This window comes from Myxine glutinosa, chromosome 4 (genome assembly GCF_964187855.1).
Source record: "Myxine glutinosa chromosome 4, kmMyxGlut1.1, whole genome shotgun sequence".
Classification (NCBI taxonomy): Eukaryota; Metazoa; Chordata; class Myxini; order Myxiniformes; family Myxinidae; genus Myxine; species Myxine glutinosa.
This window is the reverse complement of record NC_136264.1, coordinates 63,153,564-63,175,582: the sequence shown is the minus strand read 5'-3', so window position 1 is coordinate 63,175,582 and position 22,019 is coordinate 63,153,564. Positions and strand designations below refer to the sequence as shown.

The 22,019-nt window shown below is 47.3% G+C and overlaps 1 protein-coding gene across 1 annotated transcript in view; it reads right to left on the bottom strand.

The window, feature by feature from the left end:
- The window catches only part of LOC137425860 (uncharacterized), a 473,741-nt gene extending 456,806 nt beyond the window's left edge, over positions 1–16,935 (bottom strand). The window contains exon 1 of the mRNA XM_078775806.1: positions 16,798–16,935. Coding sequence (XP_078631932.1) covers positions 16,798–16,845 — 48 coding nt within the window. The 5' untranslated portion in view covers positions 16,846–16,935. The remainder of the gene's footprint in view (positions 1–16,797) is intronic.
- Between the last annotated feature and the right edge of the window lie 5,084 nt (positions 16,936–22,019).

Genomic DNA, 22,019 nt, shown 5'->3' with positions numbered 1-22,019 from the left:
AAATGGAAAATTAGAAATTTGAAATTGAATTTGTTGTTGGAAATGTTGTAGAATTTAATTTTGAATTTAATTATTTTGATTTGTAGAATTTTTGTAGAATTTTGTGGAATTTGTTATATTGTTGGAAAAAGAATCCTCTTCCAACTAGAATAGCACTTAGTAAAGCACATATCTCCATCAAGCTGGACAGTTTAAATTTTGTATCCCACTGATAGGCCGGATCTGGACCCAGACCTGAACCAAAATCTATTTGGCTTGTTCCAACTCTTCCACCAAGTTTTGTCATAATTCGTTCATAACTTTTGAGATATCATGCTATGTATCGTTTTTGGCCCCATCACCCAACGGTGAAGAATCACTATTAAAATTCTTGTAACCGATCTGGATCTTCACCAAATTCCAATCGTTTCATCCTTGTCACACATCAAAACCTCTCCATAAAATTTAGTCTGAATCCATCCACAACATTTTAAGATATCCTGTTCACAGACAAACAAACAGACAACCAAACAGACAGGGGTGAAAACATAACCTCCACCCACCTTTGGTGGCAGAGGTAATTAAACGATTTCTACTAGGAACTGCATGGTGCTGCAGTATCTGCTTGTACTTCTTTTTTGATAGTGTCCCATTAATTTTAATGTTTTCCGACACTAAAAGCTGAGATAAAACCCTAGACAGTCACACAGCCTCCCCTGTGTTTAACAGTAGTTTGCCAACATTATGTGTTGAATTGTCCTCCAGGTCTTCTGCATACGAAATGGCATCTCTTACATCCAAGAAGTTCAAACTTCAATTCGTCAGACCAGAGCACCTGATTATATTGTTCAGTCACCCCCTCTTGGTGTTGCCTTGCAAATTAGTATTTTATCCTTATTCTATGGTCTCAGCAGTGGTTTCTTTACTATGGAGACTGACAATCAGCCTTCTGCACACAATGCTGGACACGATGTTAATTAATGTTCAGGCCTGCCCTCATTTCATTTGTCAGCTGCTGACTTGATTTCCTTTTGTCACATAAGCTGAGAAACTTCAAGTGCTTGTCTTGTCTTGTCTTAGGGGGTTCTTCTGGGCCCTCTTGGTATTTTCTTGTCTTGTATAGAGCCAGTTTATTTCAGGTGTTGGAAATTATACATCACACCATTGTAGATCATCAGCTTTTCTAAAATTTTCTTCATGGTGTGCCTTTCTTCTCGCAGATGCAAGACAAATGGAGATGCAAGAAAACATTTTCAAACCTACAAGGTGCACAGTCTGCGCATGTGTAGATACAGACACAGACAGGCAAAGTCAACCAATTGCTTGACCCTGATTTTTGTTTTGTGAGTGTGGGGTAATGAATAATGGGCTGACAGGATGGCTGAGAGGTACGCACACCTGCCTCTAAGCTGTCTAACCTGGGTTTGAATCCCGACCCAGCTATTAACTGTCAGCTCGGTGTTTCACATTAAGGGTGATTCACCAATGTGTGTGCCGTCCCTCGGATTGACATTAAACTGGGAGTCCCATCTGCCAGCATGGGTTGGTAGGCGTTAAATATCCCATGGTGTCCTTCACAAAGAACAGGCGAGTATCGCCGGCACCATGACCAAATACCCAATTCCTGCCCTAACTAGGCAAATGTCAGGCCTGGCCAGGCCTGGTTCGTGAAAGACTTGGGCCAAGCTTCACCCGGCCGACCCCACAAGGTGGGATAATAGTGGCCGTTAAAGAACAACAACAACGTGTGGGGTAATGAATAGCCATTAGCAAATCATTTTTATAATCTTCAAACAAGAATTGGAAAATTTCTCAAGAATTCTTCAAAATGAAGTACGGCACCTGAATTGGCAAAACAGTCTGCACATTACAATGATCTCGCTAAATAAACAGGTGTTATCTTTTTCTGCAGCACTGTAAATAAGATGGATGTATCCAAAGCCTTAATGTTGTAGTAACACCGATGATGACCACATAACATGTCCTATAAACTTTATACGAGTAACCAATGATGGCTGCATATCAACCCATTCACTTTGTACTTGTACCCGACGGAGAACGCAAACAAGGCCCTTTTATTTTGCACTGGCCAATGATCACTGTGTAGGAAAACCCTTTGCTTTGCTTTGTAATTCTGCCCATCGATGGATGCATACAGAACCCCTTCACTTTGTACTAGGGTATAATGATATCGGGATAACTCAGTGGTAACATGCTCACCTCTGAATATCCTTGTCTGGGTTTGATTTTTGATGGATTAGCATAAAATTCCAAACTAGTGCAAGTATATGCAGGTGGAGTTGCATCCTAAAGAACATTGCCATTCAGAGAGGAGAGAGGACAGTGTGCCAATTGTTCCATCTGCAAATACTCGTTTATGAGCAATACAAGATCCCACGGTATCCTTCAAAAATAATAGGCCATTGTGCATCAAACTACAAATTCTCACTCACGTTTGCTGGGAAGGCAATGTCAAATCACTCAGTGCATTTCACAGTATTTATCCTTAACTTACACTTATAGTCTATGTAATCAAAGTATCTCATGAGCAAAGCAACAAACAAATATCTCATGACGCGCTTTTTATTGTAAGGCAGTTGCAGGAGAAGTACATGGAGAAGAGGAGGAAGTTGTTTATTGGGTTTGTTGATCTGGAGAAAGCATTCGATGGGGTTCCACGTGAAGTAGTGACATGGGCATTGAGGAAGTTAGGAGTGGAGGAATGGTTGATCAGAGTAGTGATGGCAATGTACAAAAGAGCGCGCACAGCTGTAAGGATGAAGGACGAGAACAGTGGTGAGTTTGAGGTGAAGGTGGGAGTGCATCAGGGGTTGGTACTAAGTCCACTACTATTTGTAACTGTGATGGAGGTGCTGGCTCGGAACGTAAAGGAGGGTTTACCATGGGAGTTGTTATATGCAGATGATCTGGTGTTGATTGCAGAAAGTATGGATGGACTGAAGGAGAAGATGAACAAGTGGAAGGAATTTATGGAGACAAAAGGTCTGAAGGTGAATATCGGAAAAACGAAGGTGATGGCAAGTGGTAAAGCATGTGGTGAGGTGGAAAGAACTGTGAAGTGGCCGTGTGCTGTGTGCAGGAAGGGTGTTGGAGTGAATTCCATTCAATGTACAATGTGCGCTGAGTGGGTTCATCAAAAATGTAGTGGTTTGAGAGGGTCATTAACCAGTGTGGCAGCTACATTCAAGTGTAAGGTGTGCACAGAGGGACCTGCAGATGGAGGAAATGTTGAGTTGGATCTTGGAGACGGCGTGAAGCTGGATGGTGTGAAAACATTTTGTTACCTAGGAGACATGCTGAATGGAGAAGGTGGATCAGACTCAGCAACGGTTGCTCGAGTGAGATGTGCATGGAAGAAGTTTCGGGAACTGAGTGGCGTGCTGATGAGGAGGGGAGTGTCGTTGAAGCTTAAGGGAAAGGTGTATGCTGCATGTGTGAGAAGTGTTATGATTTATGGGAGCGAGACATGGGTAATGAACGCAGAGCAGCAACGAAGTCTGGAAAGGGTGGAAATGCAAATGGTTCGGTGGATGTGTGGAGTATCGTTGAGAGAGAGGAAGACAAATGATGAATTGCGAAAGATGATGGGAATAAAGCCTGTGATGGATGCTGTGAAGAGAAACAGTTTGAGATGGTTTGGTCATGTGTTGAGGAAGGATGAAAGTGACTGGTTGAGAAGAGTGATGGAAATGAATGTAGAAGGAAGTAGAGGACAGGGAAGACCGAGAAAGACTTGGCTGAAGATGGTCGAAGAAGAAATGCGGGCAAGGGGGTTAACAAGTGGAGATGCAGAAAATAGGGCAAAATGGAGAAGATTGTCATGGGGACCGCAAGGCTTACCCCCGCTCTTGCAGGGAAAATGGCCTTAAAATGCCTGTTGTTGTTGTACAAGTGAGCGGTGGCAGTGGATATAACACACATACACACACGGTCAGACGGACGCTTCTCCTTTTACCAATAGATGCAAAAAATCTCATAAAATTTCTCTTGTGGCCCCAAAACCAAACAGAAAATATATATTTATAAAGGCCCTTACAGCCTATACAACACGCACTCCCACCAACCACTTCTTCCAAATGTGATTGATCGTAAATATCATCATTTTAAACTTACCCAATGCATCAACAAGCCTCAGATATGACTTTCCCTCACCAACAGGGATGATCAGGGAGATCGGGTAGAACATGCCGTCCACATGTCTTGCATCAGTCCACGTCCTCGGAAGTTTCCCATAGAATAGTTATTTCATAGCAGAACATTATCTTAGCCCCTTCCCCTTATTTCAGGTTTGTATGTCTTTATGCGTTGTGGAGGGAAAGACAGGCCCTCATAAAGAATAATAAGGGATAATTAACCAGGCAGATGCACCAATATTGCATCCACAGTTATTGGTTCAAAGTCTTGAAGGACAGAAGACAGACCAAAGACCATTGGGATGGAAGAGAAAGAAACAGAGTCCAGGGAGCAGCTGGGTACGACTGGATAAGGTGGGTGCAGAGAGAGATGTGTTTGGGACACAAGTTTTTGAGGCAAACACAGAGTTGAAACATTCGGCTTTTTTATGTGCAATGTAGCTGTTTGAGGTAAGGGCAGAGATGGAAGGGGAACAAACACCAGAAACAGATTTGACCAGACACCACCAGGATTTGGAGGAGGGAGACAGGTTTGAGAGTTCAGTATTTTGAGTAGAGAGATATCGTTTCCTGACTCTCCTGAGGGTAGACACACACTTGTTCCAAGCTTTGTGGAAGGAACCGAGATTGCCTTCAGTTGGATTTGCCTTCCAGGAGGCAAAGGCAAGTTGTTTCAGGGCAACTGCCTCACCACAAGATGCAGTGTACCATGGATGGGAGGAAGGGTATGACAACTGAATATGAGATGGGATAAATCTGTACATGCGAGAGAGCAGTTTACTTTGAAAGAATTCCCAGTATGATTTGATGTCAGAGGCAGTAGAGATGGGAGACCAGTCCAGATGTTTGATGGCTGCTTGAAGACCATGCCAGTTGGCCTGAGTGAAATGCCAGACACGTCGACACCGAGGAGGCTCTTTGAGAATGGCCAGAGAGATGTCCACTTTAACAAGCAAACGATCAGATGAACCATTCGGAGCAGATGAAGAACAGCAGACATTTGCAGGGAAGTTTGGCATAACCAAGTATAGAAGAGATTATTTACCGTTGACTGAGATCCGGGTCAGGAAATTGACAGATTGTGTCAATCCCAATGAGTCGCAGAAGTACTTTGCTGAGGTGCCATGGCTGGTGCAAGAGGTAGAAGTGAGGGGAGTTTCAAAGGGGATGGGTGAGGGGAAGCTTAAAAAAGGGCAGGTTGAGGGGGCAGTTTTGAAAGGGAGGGTGAAATGGAAGATTTTATGGGGAGGAGTGAGGGGTGAGTTTTGAATGGGAGGGGGAGGGGGGGAGTTTTGAGGAGGAAGGGTGAGGAGGAAGCGTTGAAAGGGTAGGTTGAGGGGCAGTCTTAAAGGGGAGGGCTGGGGTGGGAGATTTGAGGGGAGTGAGGGGAGTTGTGAAAGGGAGGAGTGAGGGGAAGTTCTTAAAGGGTAGGTTGAGGAGCAGTTTTGAAGGGGTGGGGTATGATATTTGAAGCAGAGGAGTGAGGAGGAAGTTTTGAAAGTTTTGAACGATTTATGAAAATCAAACATTTCTTACAAACTGGGTTTCTTGAGATTTTCAAATCAGAGATACGTTTGCCAATGTTAGAGGAGGGGTGGAATAAAGGTGAGTTTAGATATTGGAGAAAGGAAGAACTGTAAGAGATTTAATTATTTGAATCGGAATGATTGAAGGAGAGATTTGAAGACAGCCTTTTGAAAAGGAAGAAGAGTGAGTTGTAATAAAAGAGAGTGTGCAATAAGGGAGAAGGAAGTTTAAGCATTTTAACACATTTAACAAAACAAATCAAGAAGGAAGTTCAAACAAAACATTTTGCTGTCCGGGGTTAAAGGGCTAGCCCATATTTACAACATTATTACTTGCAAAATCGAAGGTTTTTAAAGTATATTGCTCGGTTGTGTTTGTTATTCTGTCTGTCTGTCTGTCTGTCTGTCTGTTTGTTACTTGCCGATATAGATTCCAGCAAGTATGTTGGTTGGTTGGTTTGTCTGTTTGTTTGTGCGCAGTACTACGTCTACATCGTTGCACATAGCATCGCCATACTTTACACACATATTTGCCTTGCCTGGAATAGACTGTGCCCAATTTTTAACTCTCTAGGCCCAAGGTCAAGCTCAAGGTCACCCAAAACGTGAAATCAGGGAGGTCGAGTTTTCATTTAAAATATATTTCAAACCACTATAACTCTAAAAGTACAAGAGATATGCATACACTTACTGTTACTGACATATAGGAAGTCACATACAACATTTCATTTGGCACCATGACCTTTGACCTTGAGTGACCTTGAAAGTTCAAACTCAAGGTCAAAAATTGCTTTTTTACTAATAACTCTGTCAAACTAGTCTAGTAGGAAGACTAGGTCCCCCTGCACCCCCCGGAGATATACTTCTAATCAGTGTTTCTAGATTGGAAAAAATGTGTAGAAAATGACTAGCTATGGCCCCAAGCTGAAAAGATGTCCCACATACCATTTTTATGCAAATTACTGCTGCCATTATCAAAAAAAGACTAGGTCCCCCTGCACCCCCCGGAGATATACTTCTAATCAGTGTTTCTAGATTGGAAAAAATGTGTAGAAAATGACTAGCTATGGCCCCAAGCTGAAAAAATGTCCCACATACCATTTTTATGCAAATTACTGCTGCCATTATCAAAAAAAGACTAGGTCCCCCTGCACCCCCCCGGAGATATACTTCTAATCAGTGTTTCTAGATTGGAAAAAATGTGTAGAAAATGACTAGCTATGGCCCCAAGCTGAAAAAATGTCCCACATACCATTTTTATGCAAATTACTGCTGCCATTATCAAAAAAAGACTAGGTCCCCCTGCACCCCCCGGAGATATACTGAAACTGGCAGTGACTGGTGATTGAAATGCGGTGCCTTTTTGTGTTTCAGGTCGAGGTACGTGAACTCCCCACGATCTACAGCAACCAGGAAGAGACTGATACCAGGGTGGTTCTGTACCTCCATCATGCTGCTACCATCGGATACAAGAACGCTGTAGTCAGAACACCGGACACAGACATCCTCCTGATCCTGCTCCACCATGCCCACAACATCAAGCTGACGGTGTACCTGGATACAGGGTCAGGGAAGCATCGCCAACTTGTCAACGTCTCTGAGCTGGCAGAATCCCTGGGAGAGGACTACTGTGCCACTCTCCTGGGGTACTATGTGTTCAGCGGAGAAGACTGCACCAGTGCCTTCAAAGGGAAGGGAAAAGTCGGGCCCTTGAAAAAGCTGGAGAAGAATCCCAGGTTTCACAGGGCATTCGGTGAATTTCACAGGGTATTTAGAAAAATAAAACTTTGTGTTAACGTCTGTGTAGACGGACCTTAATATGAGTCTATTATTTCGTAAAACTGTGATTATTTTGTAAATAAAGCACTAATTAGCATACTAGTATACCATAGACACATGTAATCATGTTATGAATAGTTCTATCATGATCTATGCCCTTCAAAACATGGGTCTAGACACCTTCATTTTTCAATTATCTGCAATATTGGCTGAGATATGTCAAAAATCGTTTTTTTGATAATGGCAGCAGTAATTTGCATAAAAATGGTATGTGGGACATTTTTTCAGCTTGGGGCCATAGCTAGTCATTTTCTACACATTTTTTCCAATCTAGAAACACTGATTAGAAGTATATCTCCGGGGGGTGCAGGGGGACCTAGTCTTCCTACTAGACTAATTATCCGATTCCCTTCTAACCAACACCAAAATGTTCATTATTCAATTCCCAAAAAATAACATGTGGCATAAAATGGTCAAAAATGCTTAGTTTTAATTATTTTTGGGGTCAAAGGTCAGGGGGCCAAGTTTTCATTGAAAATATATTTCAAACCACTATAACTCTGAAAGGACAAGAGATTTTTAATTTGTTTGTCTGTTTGTTTGTTTGTCACCGGCCTACAGGTCACAATTCCAAACCGATCGTCACAAAACTTCACCAAGTTGTAGGAGTCGTCCCAATTGAGAAGCCTATTGATTTTGAGGTCAAAGGTCATCTGGAGGTCAAATTTTTAAAATGATTTTACATCTGATTGACTTGAAAATTGAACAGCATTTGCATATTGCCTCACTGAATTGGGAAACCAACTATTTGAGATCAAAAGGTCAACTCAAGGTCAAACTTCCAAAATCATGAATTTTCATCTGAAAAAGCATCACTTTACATCCTATTAACCCGAGCTTTGATCAAGATCGTCAATTTTAATCTTGATGAAATGGACAATTTGATGGATCAATGGCAATTCAATGGCAATGATCAATTGGGGGAGGGGGGGGGGGGGATTTTGCAAGTATTGTGCTCTGTGTGACGTCTTCTTGTATTTTATATTGCTTTGGCCAGATTACAAAACAAAATATTCTACATGTGTATACTCTCATCGATTGTCTGTGCCAAGTTTGAACAAAATCGGACCATGCATGTCCGAGAAATGGTTGGGGACACGTTTAAGTAACAAAATGGCCGCTTGTCGGCCATCTTGGATCTGATCTCAAAAGAAAATGACATGCTTATGTAATCCATCATTCATTATCTGTGTGCCAAATTTGAACAAGACCAGTGAATGCATATCTGAGAAATGTTTGAGGATGTGTTTAACATACAGGTTTGTTTTTTTATAACTAAAATGGGTGCCAGTCGGCCATCTTTGATCGCATCGCGAAACAAAATGCTGTGCATATGTATACCGTCAGGTGCCGTCTATGTGCCAAGCATGAACATCTTTGGTCCATACGTCCCTGAGATATGGTTGAAGACACACGGATGGACGAGCCCCAATCCCTAACAACCTCCCCCCCCCCCCCCCCCCCCCCCACTTCAGTGTTGCCCAGAAAAGCCAAATATGATTTCTGTATCTCCTAAAAATAATTATCAGGTGTACAGTGTGTCCCAAAAAACATCACTGGAAATTTTGGGGTATTTTTATTTTTTTTGACAAACACATCACAGTATTTTATATTATTAGGCCCTGCTGGCCAAAAAAAAAAATGCCAAACTGAACCGCTTCCTTCGGACATGGGTGAAATTTTTTTCAAGTGTACAGTACGTTCCATAAGAAAGTCACTTTGTGGAAATATCACCACTCTAAATTTCACTCCGAAGGTGGTCTGAGATGGGCACTTTCGCCTGGTTGGCCCCAGAGGACAGGAATGCCGATGCTAGTGATGATAATTATCCCAAGGAAACCAGCCTCAAAAACACCCATTAACAAAAATAAATAAATACTGTCATCAGGGAACATAATTTTAAAAATCCATTACACCCACCAAGTGTTTCATGAATGATGGTTCTCCCGCTCCTGCTGAGCAATGTCTAACAGCACTGCACCGACACAACACTTGCTTGTTGCACTTTTCCATTTTACAATTCCATACGACCAGCTCGCGTACATTCCGGAGAGAGAGAGCTGAGATGCTTTCACCCACGATGTCAACAAGGCTTCATTTGTAATCCGTTCGGTTTGCCATCCATCATTTGTGCAACAACACGGAACGGAATAACCGTAAAGACCTCAAGCTGGCAGGGACATAAGAATGCAGTGATATGATGCACTCACAGGGGGCAAGGGGTTAATGGTGGAACATTCTCACTGCCGGGTCAAGATCCATCAATGGCCCTGACTGTATGGCGATATTAATAAACAATTTGCTTTCCTGGTAAACTAGAGGACGCAGCAATGGCAAGTCCACGTCATAGGTGCAGTTTCAATAAACAGCGAGCCTTGCAGGTAATTCACCTCAGATGTTGCGAACAGCACGACCTCAACCCTGCATTTTCTGGCATCAGCGATCCCACAAATTGTATATATATTGTATTGTCTCTTCTATTGGAAGTGTAGACGGTGGCTTGCAAACCGAGCCTCAAGGGCGGTGTACAAAAGCGTTTTTTTTTTATAACAATAAATACAAGGCGCAGGGAGGTGAAACTCGCTGCACCTGATGTGCAGCGCACGCAGAATAAAACGAGTGTCGATTTACATCTGCAGGATGTCTAATAAATAAAGAAGATATGAGCACACCTGACACTAGGCCAAGGCTTCAGACTTTGGCACGCTCATGAGGCTGCACCTCGTGAATAATATAGAATTATAAATATAAATATCTCTTATAAAATAAATTTCACCAACTGTTCGGCCCACTACCGTGGAGTTTTCAGGTTGTCCGTCTGTCTGTCCGCACAGGCTAAACCTCGTTTTTTCTCAGCAACCACATGCCCAATTGACACAAAACTTTCAGTGTAGGAGTGACACCCATGCCGAATGTTTTTATGATAATTGTGATGTCATAGGTCACGTGGTATGGCAGCCACCTTGGATTAAACGCAAGTAATTAAATTAATATTTCTCGGAAACTGCTGAATGGAAAAATTTGAAACTCGGCACATTGTCAAGTACTCCCAATGGGGGAACAAAATCATGATAATGATGACATCATAGGTGAAGTGTTATAACAACCAACAATGTTTTAATCAAATCACTTATCCAAACAATCTGAAATTGCAATGCACATTATCTCTGGCCCATTTGTATTGAAATATTAAACTTATGACATCATAGATCACATGGTTTGGCAGCCATATTGTATTTAACCTAAAACCTTTAAAAAAACATCTTCTCCCAAACCACCAAATCAATTGACTCGAAAATTTACGAGTGTCATTGACTAGGCATGTCGATTTAAAAATGATCACAAAAACATCATTGGTCACATGGTGTGGCAGCCATATTGGATTGAAGGAAAATATTAAATAATTATATCTGAAACCGCTTACCATATTGATGCGAAATTTTACAAATATCATCTAACACCACTGTTGCATATAGTTTTAAAATGATGATGTCGTAGATCACGTGGTTTGGCAGCCATCTTACATAGAAAAACAAACCACATCCCATCAACATGAAAATTCACAAATGTTCCCATACACATGCAGAGTGTACATTTTTTAAGGGCATATGTCATGTGGTATGGCAGCCATATTAGGTTGAAAGCCGATATTTTAAAAAATCCCTTCTCTGAAACCGCCTCACCGATCGATGTGAAACCTGTCACGGCTGGTGAAAATGTGATACTTGAAAACAGCTGAAGGGATTTAAATCAAACTTGTTTATTTTTAGGACAGTGAACGAGGGCATATACCTGTTGTGGGACTTTGCTGAGGCATATTGGCGACACAGTCGCATTGTTCTACTTCTTTTTTTTTAAATCCTGACTCCGATAATGGTCTCGAGTGAGAGGTTGAAACATTAGACTTTAAAAATTTTCATCCCAGTGATCAATTTTATTCTATCCTCAAGTGTGGTGCCGCTTTTTGTGCCTCGGACACAAGCCTTTCTATTTATATATATATATATATATATATATATATATATATATATATATATATATATATATATATATATATATATATATATATATATATAATATATATACATATATATATATATATATACATATATATATATATATATGTATATATATATATATATATGTATATATATATATATATATATATATATATATATATATATATATATATATATATATATATATATATATACCATGAACAAGTTTGTAAGCCGAAAGACTTCAGTCACTAAGTGGATGAAACGGCGATATGTTGCCCTGATGAGCCCCAACAAGGGGGAAGCCAGTCGGTAGTTTCACGTTCCATCTGCTTGGTGGCAGCTTTTGACATTGCATTATTGCATAGCTGGAGTCCCTTCTGGGTTTGCAGTCATGACGTCGTCGTGATGTCATCATTACGGTGTTGGTCCAAGTTCGGAGCACTTCAATAATATACAGGGCTTATATTATAGTTGCAGTAAGTCCACACCCCGTTTTCAAATTTTTCACATTTTTTTGCCTTATATCCTGGAATTAAATTGCATCCACCTTTATTTACACATCGTTACCCACAACTTCCAAGTGAAAAACAAATTCTACATATTTCAGAAAATCAATTAAAAATACAAAACTAGTTATCTTGGTTGGATAAGTGACTGCCCCCCTTATAATACCAATTATAAATTAGCTCAGGTGTAACCAATCAGCCTCAAAATCACACCAAGTTAATTGGCTTCCATCTGTGTTAAATTGTAGTGATTCTGATTATTACCCAGCGCTGGCAAAGCAAAAAGCAGGGACAGGCATTCGGATGCGTGCGTGCGTGCATTTATGAAATTCATTTTCTTAGCAAATGTTAGTCCAATGGACATAAAATTTGCATCATAGGAGCGTCTCCTCCTGTAGAATTTCTTTTAATGACAATTATGACATCATAGGTCACGTGGTACAGGCGCCATCTTCTAAAATAAATTTTAAAACGTTGCACCTCCATATCTCCGAAACCACTCCATGGAAAAAAAATGAAACATGGCTCATTCTCAAGTACTCCCCATGGGGAATAAGATATGTTAATGATGATGTCATCGGTGACTTCTTTATGACGTCATAATTCGACAAATATAACCTTCATCCGATCAGTATGAATTTTTTTTTTCTGCCTTTCTTGATCCAATTGAGACGAAATTTTCACCATAGGAGCACCTCCTCCTGTAGAATATTTAAATAATTATGACGTCATAGGTCACGTGGTACAGGCGCCATCTTAGAAAAACCGAATAACGTTGCACCTCTATATCTCCAAAACTGCTGCATGGAAAAAATTGAAACGTGGCTCATTGTAAAGAACTCCATATGGGGAATAGGTGTTGTTAACAATGACATCATTGGTGCCTTAACTATTATGGCATAATTCGACAGGGACAACGCTTAGTCTGATCAGTTCGAAATTTATTCAATATGATAGTCACAAAAATGATATTACAGGGTATAAATTTATGATGTAATCACTCACTTCGTCTGGCAACCATATTGGACCAAATAAATAAACCCTTCAAAAACAAGAAAGTTGGCTCGCATCAAGTTAACTGTGCAGGTTAAGTATTCTACGAATACCATCTAGTTTCAGAATAAAATCAGCTGTTCCTGAAGGTTTCCTCTGCTGGGTTTTGCATTTCACAGCAAAGACTCAACCATTAGCACCAATACGCTTTAAAAATACCTCCGGGAGAAAGTTGTGGAAAGGCACAGATCAGGGGATGGGTATAAAAATATTTCAAAGGCCTTGAATATCCCTTGGAGCACAGCCAAGATAATCATTAAGAAGTGGAAGGTGTGTATGGTACCACGATGACCCTGCCTAGATCAGGCTGTCCCTCCAAACTGGATGTCCAAGCAAGGAGGAAACTGATCAGAGGGGCCACCAAGAGGCCAATGGCAGCTTTGAAAGAAAGAGCTCTCGGTCTTTATGGCAAATCCTGGTCACTGTGTGAATGTGACAAAAATATCCCAAGCACTCCACAAGTCTGGCCTGCATGGTAAGGTGGCAGGGAGGAAGCCATTATGAAAAAAGCCCACCTTAAGTCCTGTTTGAGGTATACAAAAAACCGTACCATAGATTGCGAAGCCATGTAGCAAAAAGTTTTGTGGTCTGATGAAACCAAGATAAAGCTTTTTGCCCTAAATGCAAAATGTTACATTTGGCACAAACCCAACACAGCACATCACCCAAGGAACACCATCCCTAATGTGAAGCATGGTGATGGCAGCATCATGTTATGGGGATGTTTCTTATCAGCAGGGACTGGGGCAGTTGTCAGAATAGAAGGGAAAATGGATGGAGCAAAATACAGAAAAATCCGAGAAGAAATCCTGTTGTTCTTTGCACTAAAGCTGATATTGAGACGGAAGTTCACCTTTCAGCATGGCAACGACCTGAAGCACACAGCTAAAGCTACGCTGGAGTGGCCCAGTCAGAGCCTCGACATAAATCCAATCAAAAATCTGTGGCATGACTTGAAGATTTCTGTCCATCAATGCTCCCAACGCAACTTGACTGAGCTTTTTCTTTTTCTTTTTTTGTATACTGAATCGAGACTCGTGAAAGAGCTAACATTTATTTCACAAACAAATCAACCAGACAAACAAAATATATAAAAAGAGGGAGCGGAAGACAAGATGGGGAGAGAAGGGGAAGCACACAAACACAACATTTGAGAGCAGGGAGAAGTGTGGGAGGGAGAGGGCTTAGGGGGAGGAGGCGTTTGAAGGGGGGGGGGGGGAGGTATAAAACACAAGGGGACCAAGGACTTCCAGGACAGAAGTTGGTATTTCAAAAAAAAAGTGTAGGATTTTGGGTGAAATTAGCGGGGGTAGAAAAGATCAAGGTTTTGGATGGGGGGAGATAAGAGATGGTGGTGAACAGCTGTTTTAAAGATCTGGAGGGTGGAGTGGGATTGAAGAGAGTGAGGGAGTTTGTTTCAGAGGTGGGAGAAAAGAGGAATGAAGGAGTGAAGGTGAGCAGAAAGTCTTGATTTTGGCAGTTTAACCATAAGAGGGTTGCAGGCAGATCTTGTGCGACCTGTAGGAATATTTGGGGGACAGAGCCCAGAGAGAGCTGGGGGGGGGGGCAAGGCCAGAGAGGAGTCGGTAGAAGACGGAAAGACCACCAACCTGCCTGCGGTGAGTGAGTGAAAGGCCCTTGGAGTTAGCTTCATCGCGGGAGATTCCAATGATTCTGAACGCTTTGGTTTCAACAGCATGAAGACGAGCTAGGTGTGAGGCAGGAGCACCAGCCCAGAGGGGAGAGCAGTATTCCATAGAGCTGCGGATGAAAGCCTTGTAAGTGGTGAGGAGCTCAGGTGTACCAAGGAAGGACTTCGCACGACAGAGGATGCCCAGTCGGCGACTGGCTTTGGAGGCCAGATTTGAAATGTGGTTTTCCCAGGAAATATCATGGCAGATAGTGAGACCCAAAAGCTTGAGTGACAGAACTTCTTGGAGAGGATTATTCAGAAAGTGGATGGGAGGGTTGTCCAGTCGGTCTTTTCGGAGAGACATCGTAAGAGCTTGAATGGTTTTGTACATAGGAGTGGCCAAATATGGACCAATCAAGGTGTACAAAGTTGTGTTACGGATTCGTCACTTCCGTTGTTGTGGTTCTCATCCACTGTAAACATTTTTGGTTCCATGTACTATTATTGTTATCGTTTAAGTGAAATAGAGATAACTGTTTTGAAAAGGTGAAAAAGTTAGTGTTTTAAAAGAAACCGGAAACCGGATTGGGAACCGGACGAAGAAGAAGAGGAAAAAGGAGGCGGAGCAAGTGAGGTGGAGAAGAAGCCGAGCTGCTTTGAGGTCTTGAGCAAATGCTGGTGAACGGGGGTCACGAGCGAACTTTGGGTTTCCTGGGAAAGGGATTCCTGTGACAGAGTGGTTATCACTGTGACAGATAAACCTGCGTGACAGGTTTTGCGGTTGGTACCGAAGAGAATCGTTGGAGTGCAGTTGCGCCTCGAGTACGGGCCCGTCGGCCATTTTGCCTCGCGCCTGATTTCGCATCGCTCCAGGCTTTTCACCTCGCTCCAACCATTTCACCGCATCCAGTCGTTAACCTGGTTTGCGTGTGCAACGTGGATTTCGATTGGGAATTTGCGGTTCGCCGTTTGGGAGCCGTGGAACGTTCATACCTGAAGGTGTGTTTTCCCAGTCGCCTCTTGAGGGCACCTTTGCCCATCTTTGGCTGCGTGACTGCCAGCCGAACGGGCTTCTGGTCTCGATACGACATCGTTCTTACGATCACCGGAGCGTGGATTGACTTGGGCTTGATGCCGGGACAGAGTCTTTGGGAATGTTCTTTTCGCTCACTTGGAGCACAGTGAGTTATATTGTACGAAACTGATGGTACCATCATAGGAATGATATATTGGTTGTACAATTGATTAATATTGTTATTGTGCTGTTATTCTTGTGTGACCTTAATACTATACTTGTTTGTTGGCAACAATTGGTGTGGTTTCACCATTGATTTTTGACACACAGAATTACACATCTTTCTGCCGTGACTCCTTTCGGGGCTCGGAGGTACACCGTGACCGGGGTTTGGGGAGGAGCACGTAACAGTTGGTGGAGACCCATCCCAACGGACTCAGCTGTAATTGCTGTCAAAGGTGCTTCCACTGAGTAATAACTCAGTGGGGTGGACAATTATCCAACCAAGATATTCTAGTTTTGCATTTTTAATGAATTTTCTGAAATTTGTAGTATTTTTCACTTGGAAGTTGTGGGTTACGATGTGTAAATAAAGGTGGAATTCAATTCCAGGCTATAAGGCAACAAAAGGTGAAATTTTTGAAAGGTGGTGAAGACTTTCTCGAGGCAATGTGTATATTTTATTTTTACATATATATATATATATATCGTCGTAATTGCTTGTTTATTCGAAAAAAATATTTACACACGTCGAGGTATCACTAAGTAACAGAAAGACAAATGAATGGAAAATCATTTTTATGGAGGAAACTTTATCATCTTATTCCTGAGTAATGCAACACTAGATTTCCCACCAACAGTTCCACAATGTGAATTCTCTGGAGCGACAGACATGAAGGATTCTTTTTTACCTCAGTTCGTATTAAAGATCGATCCGAACGAACAGAAGAACATCGGTGCAGCAATGAATCATATTCGGAGCGGACAAAGCCCATGCACCTTTCCCTGTATAAAACATTTTCCAATCACCCCGTTCAGATTCCTATCCGGCGAGGTCCACTTTCCCGCCCGCCGGTCCACCCGTCGCCTACCTGCGAGCCGCGCTCTGGAGGACTGTTCTCCCCGACCGCCGTCGCCATGGTCCCGCGATCCTCCTTTATCCAGCTGCGCTCACTCGGCCGGACGGACCGTGCGATGGCTCTCCGACTTGCGGCGATCGCTCTCCGACCTGCGGCGGTCTCTGACGACGTGCGGCTGTCACGGACGAGAGACTCCCTCTGTGGAGAATGCACACACGCCCGCCCTGGAGCGCGCTTGCGCGTGCCTCAAACGGCCGGGTGGGAGGGATGGGGATTGAAAGGGGGCGTGGCGTGGTGGAGTTAAAACGGGGTGGGCTGGGCTCCGCAAGGAATCCCCACGCGGATTCTGCGGTTCCGTGACGTCACCGGGACGGAAGCGCCGAAGCGGTATCCCAGTACGGCGCGTTCCGTATAGCTCGAATGAGACGTGCAACCAACGCCATCACTGCGAGCCAGAAATGGAGCAGCTCACCATAATCATCCACATGCGACTTAGTCAGGTTCACTATGTTTTTTCGTTCAAATTTTTTGGAGATTAGCAAAACTATACATTTTTGGAATATTCAGAGCATGAGGAATCCAAAAATTAATGTTGGCATTTGCGTAAACACCTTTGTGAAAATGACACTCAGGACAGTGATGAAGATCTGTAAAAGCATATTCCTGAACGGTTTAGACCTAGTAGATCCTGTGTATAGGACTTATAGTTCAATCTGATACTAACAAGGCTGCTTTCTTGCTTTATAAACCCATACCTGCAATACTTGCAATATCATGTATTATGTAATACAGTTATAATGAAGGAACTGCGCTCCAACGCGAGTCGAAAGAATTGACGCGACCAAAGACGGAATTCGTCCGAGTTGCTTTATTGAAACAAAACAGCTCAGGTATTCTCACAAAAGCCCGTTTATCGGGCAGCAATATACATATACGTATACACATTTATGTCGGGAAGTTTGCCCGGCAAAAGCTATACCGGGCATGCCCGAGTATCAAGGGCGAGCCTTGGAAAGGCGAGTCTGGACCTGCCCGGGCGTGTTTGGCTGCGGCCTGGCAAGTCGAGGCTGGGCGTGCCCGGACGCTCTGGGCGAGCCCTGGAAAGGCGATAGCGGGCGTGCCCGGACGCTCTGGGCGAGCCCTGAAAAGGCGATAGCGGGCATGCCCGGACGCTCTGGGCGAGCCCTGGAAAGGCGATAGCGGGCATGCCCGGACGCTCTGGGCGAGGGCGAGCCCTGGAAAGGCGATAGCGGGCATGCCCGGACGCTCTGGGCGAGCCCTGGAAAGGCGATAGCGGGCATGCCCGGACGCTCTGGGCGAGCCCTGAAAAGGCGATAGCGGGCATGCCCGGACGCTCTGGGCGAGCCCTGGAAAGGCGAGAGCGGGCATGCCCGGGAAAGACGAGACCGGGCGTGCCCGGGAGGTTCGGGCGTGCCCGGGAACAGTGAGTCCGGGCATGCCCGGGAGAGGCGCGTCTGGCCGTGTTCTGGCCGGTGCAAGGCGATTGTGTGCATCCAGCGGTAACCGCTACACACGCCCCTCCAGAATCGACCTGCACCGGCAGGGTCAATTTAAGGGGGGTCCGGATGACCCGGCCGAAGCGACCCCTGGAGGGTCGTGGGGAGGGGTCCGACGTGGTGGTGGGTGGTCGAGCGGGGGTAACTGTGGACGGGGGGCGGCCTCGCCGCGGAGGAAGGGCCAACCGTGGTGGTCGGTCGACGTCCATGTGCGCCGGTTTGAGGCGGTCCACAGAAATCCGGTCCGGCCGGCCGCCGAAGTCGACGATGAAAGACTTGTCGCCCCGTCGCAGGACCCGGAAGGGCCCGTCGTACGGCGGCCGGAGTGGCCCCCGGTGCGCGTCATGACGCACAAAGACGTACTCCGCTGTGCGAAGCGCCGGGGGGACGTAGGACTGGGGGCCACCGTGGCGGGACGTCGGCACGGGGGCAAATCGTTGGGCGGCCTCCTGGAGGTCCGAGCGCTGGCGAGCGGCGGACCAGGGACTGGTAGCGTCGGGCACGAATTCGCCCGGGACGCGGAGCGGCTGGCCGTAGACGAGCTCGGCGGCGGACGCCTGGAGGTCTTCCTTGGGGGCCGTGTGAAGGCCCAAAAGGACCCACGGCAGCCGGTCGGCCCAACCGTCGTCCTGAAGGCCGGCCATGAGTGCGGCCTTCATGGAGCGGTGAAACCGCTCGCACAACCCGTTGGCTTGGGGGTGGTAGGCCGTGGTGCGGTGCAGCGTGACCCCCAACGAACGGGCGACCGCGCCCCAAAGCTCAGACGTGAACTGTGGGCCGCGGTCGGACGAGATGTCCGCTGGTGCGCCGAAGCGCGCGACCCAGGTGGCGATGAACGCCTGCGCCACGTCGGCGGTGGTGGTGGAGGCGAGGCGCACGGCCTCCGGCCACCTGGTGGTCCTGTCCACCATGGTGAGCAGGTGGGTGAACCCCCGCGAGGGGGGCAGGGGACCCACCAGGTCCACGTGGACATGGTCGAAAGGCACGGCGAAAGGTGCCAGCGGGGCCTGGGTGTGGCGGTGGACCTTGACCCGCTGACAGGCCGTGCAGGCGTTGGCCCAGTCGCGGATGTTTCGTCGAAGGCCGTGCCAGACGAAACGCGCCGACACCAGCTTCTGAGAAGCTTTCCGGCCCGGGTGAGAAAGGCTGTGGATGGAGGCGAAGATGCGGCGCTGCCAGGAAACGGGCACGATGGGGCGAGGCTGGCCCTGGGAGACGTCGCAGAGCAGGACGGTGCCCACGAAGGGAATGTCGGCCAGGCGGAGGCCCGTGTCCGCCGCACGGAGTGCCTGCACCGAGGCGTCGGTGGTCTGGTCGGCCGCCATGAGCGCGAAGTCCACGCCGAGGTGGACCGCGTTCGCGCTGGCCCGAGAAAGACAGTCGGCCACGGCGTTGTCTTTGCCGGCGACGTGCCGGATGTCCGTGGTGAACTCCGACACGGCGGAGAGGTGGCGCTGCTGGCGGGCCGACCACGGCTCCGTGACCTTAGCCATTGCGTAGACCAACGGCTTGTGGTCGACGAAAGCCGTGAACGGGCGGCCCTCCAGGAGGTGTCGGAAATGGCGAACGGCCAGGAATAGCCCGAGCAGCTCGCGGTCGAACGTGCTGTAGTTTAACTCGTTCGGCCGGAGTTGCCGGCTGAAAAAAGCGAGTGGCTGCCAAACCCCGTCCACCCATTGCTCATGGACAGCGCCCACCGCGTAGTTGGAGGCGTCCGTAGTGAGGGCGATGGGCGCGTTGAGCACCGGGTGAGCCAGCAGCGTTGCGTCGGCGAGGGCCCGTTTGGCGCTGGCGAAGGCCGCGTCCATGGCCGCGGACCAAACAATGTCATGCTTGGCCGGCTTGCCCCGGAGGGCCTCGTAAAGGGGCCGCATGAGCTGAGCAGCGCGGGGCACGAATCGGTGATAAAAATTCACCATGCCGAGGAACTCTTGGAGGGCCTTGATGGAACGGGGACGCGGGAACGTGGTGATGGCCTCGACCTTGGTCGGCAGCGGCACGGCCCCTGTCTTGGTGATGCGGTGGCCCAGAAAGTCAATGGTCGTCGCGCCGAAGTGGCATTTGACCGGGTTGACAATTAAGCCGTGCTTGCTGAGGCGACCGAACAGTGTTCGGAGGTGGAGGAGGTGCTCGGCGCGGGACGTGCTGGCGACGAGGATATCGTCCAGATAGACGAAAAGAAACGGCAGGTCGCGCAGCACGCCGTCCATCAAGCGCTGGAACGCCTGGGCCGCGTTCTTGAGGCCAAACGGCATCCGCAAAAATTCGAACAGGCCGAATGGCGTGATGACGGCCGTCTTCGGGACGTCGGCCGCCCGGACAGGTACCTGGTGGTAGCCCCGTATCAGGTCAATTTTCGAAAAGATGACCCGTCCCGCCAAACGGGCGGAAAAGTCCTGAATATGCGGGATCGGGTACCTGTCGGGGGTGGTAGCGTCGTTGAGACGGCGGTAGTCGCCACACGGGCGCCATCCACCCCCCGGCTTTGGAACGATGTGCAGTGGCGAGGCCCACGCGCTATCGGAGCGCCGCACGATGCCGAGGTGCTCCAACGCGTCGAACGCGGCCTTCGCCACGGCGAGCTTGGCGGGGTCGAGGCGGCGGGCCCTGGCGTAGACCGGTGGGCCCGTAGTGGGTATGTGGTGCTCGATCCCGTGCCGCACCGCGACGGCCGAAAACGTCGGCCGCGTGAGGGCCGGGAATTCCGCGAGCAGGCGAGCGAACTCGTTCGCTGACGGGAGGGCACACGCCAGTTCGGTCGGCGCGGAGCTGCTCATCGTGCACGCCAGGGAGCTGAAGGTCTCGGCGTTGACAAGGCGACGACGTTTGACGTCGACCAGCAGCCCGTGCGCGCAGAGGAAGTCGGCGCCCAGCAAAGCCATGGGGACGCAGGCGGTCACAAAAGTCCATTGAAAACGCTGGCTGCCGAAGCAGAGGGTGACGACGCGTGGGCCGAAAGTGCGTATGGCCGAGCCATTAGCAGCGACCAAAGAGGGGCCGCAAACGGCGTCCCGCCTGTCCTGCTCGGAGGCGGGTATGACGCTCAGTTGGGCGCCGGTGTCACACAGGAAACGCCGCCCAGACGCTTTGTCCCGAATAAACAGCAAGTTGCCCGAGTGGCCGGCACTCATGGCTGGGAATGAACGCCGGCCCGGCCGTTTCCCGACCTGCCGAAAGTGCACGGGGGCCGGCACGTCCGAGCCTTGTGTCCGAACCTGGCGTGGTAATAACACCACGCCCGGTCAGGTGGAGGCCCCGGCCGTCGTGTCGGAAGCGGGCGGTGCGGCGTGGCGGCCGCCAGTTGCACCGGCAGTTCGGCCTCCAACCGCGCAGGGCGCTCGGGCGTCGTGGGCGTCGCCTCGGACGGCGGCGGGCTCCAGGTAACCGCGCCGATGTGCTGGCCCGCCGAGGAGATCTTATCGGCTTCCCTGGCGAGGGCGCGGGAATCCGTGATCAACGTGCCAGCCAGGGCGAGGCGTACCGGGTGAGGCAGCTGGCGAAGGAACAGCTCGCGGAACAGAAAATCCGGAGAGTGCTCACCGAGCAACGAGAGCATATAGTCCATGCGCTCGGACGGGCGCGTGTCGCCGAGCTCGGGCAGAGCGAGCAGGCGCCGTGCGCGTGCTGCCGGTGAGAGGGCGAAAGCGTCGAGGAGGAGTGTCTTCAGCGCATCGTATTTGTCAGCAGCTGGCGGGTGCTCGAGGAGGCTGAAGGCGC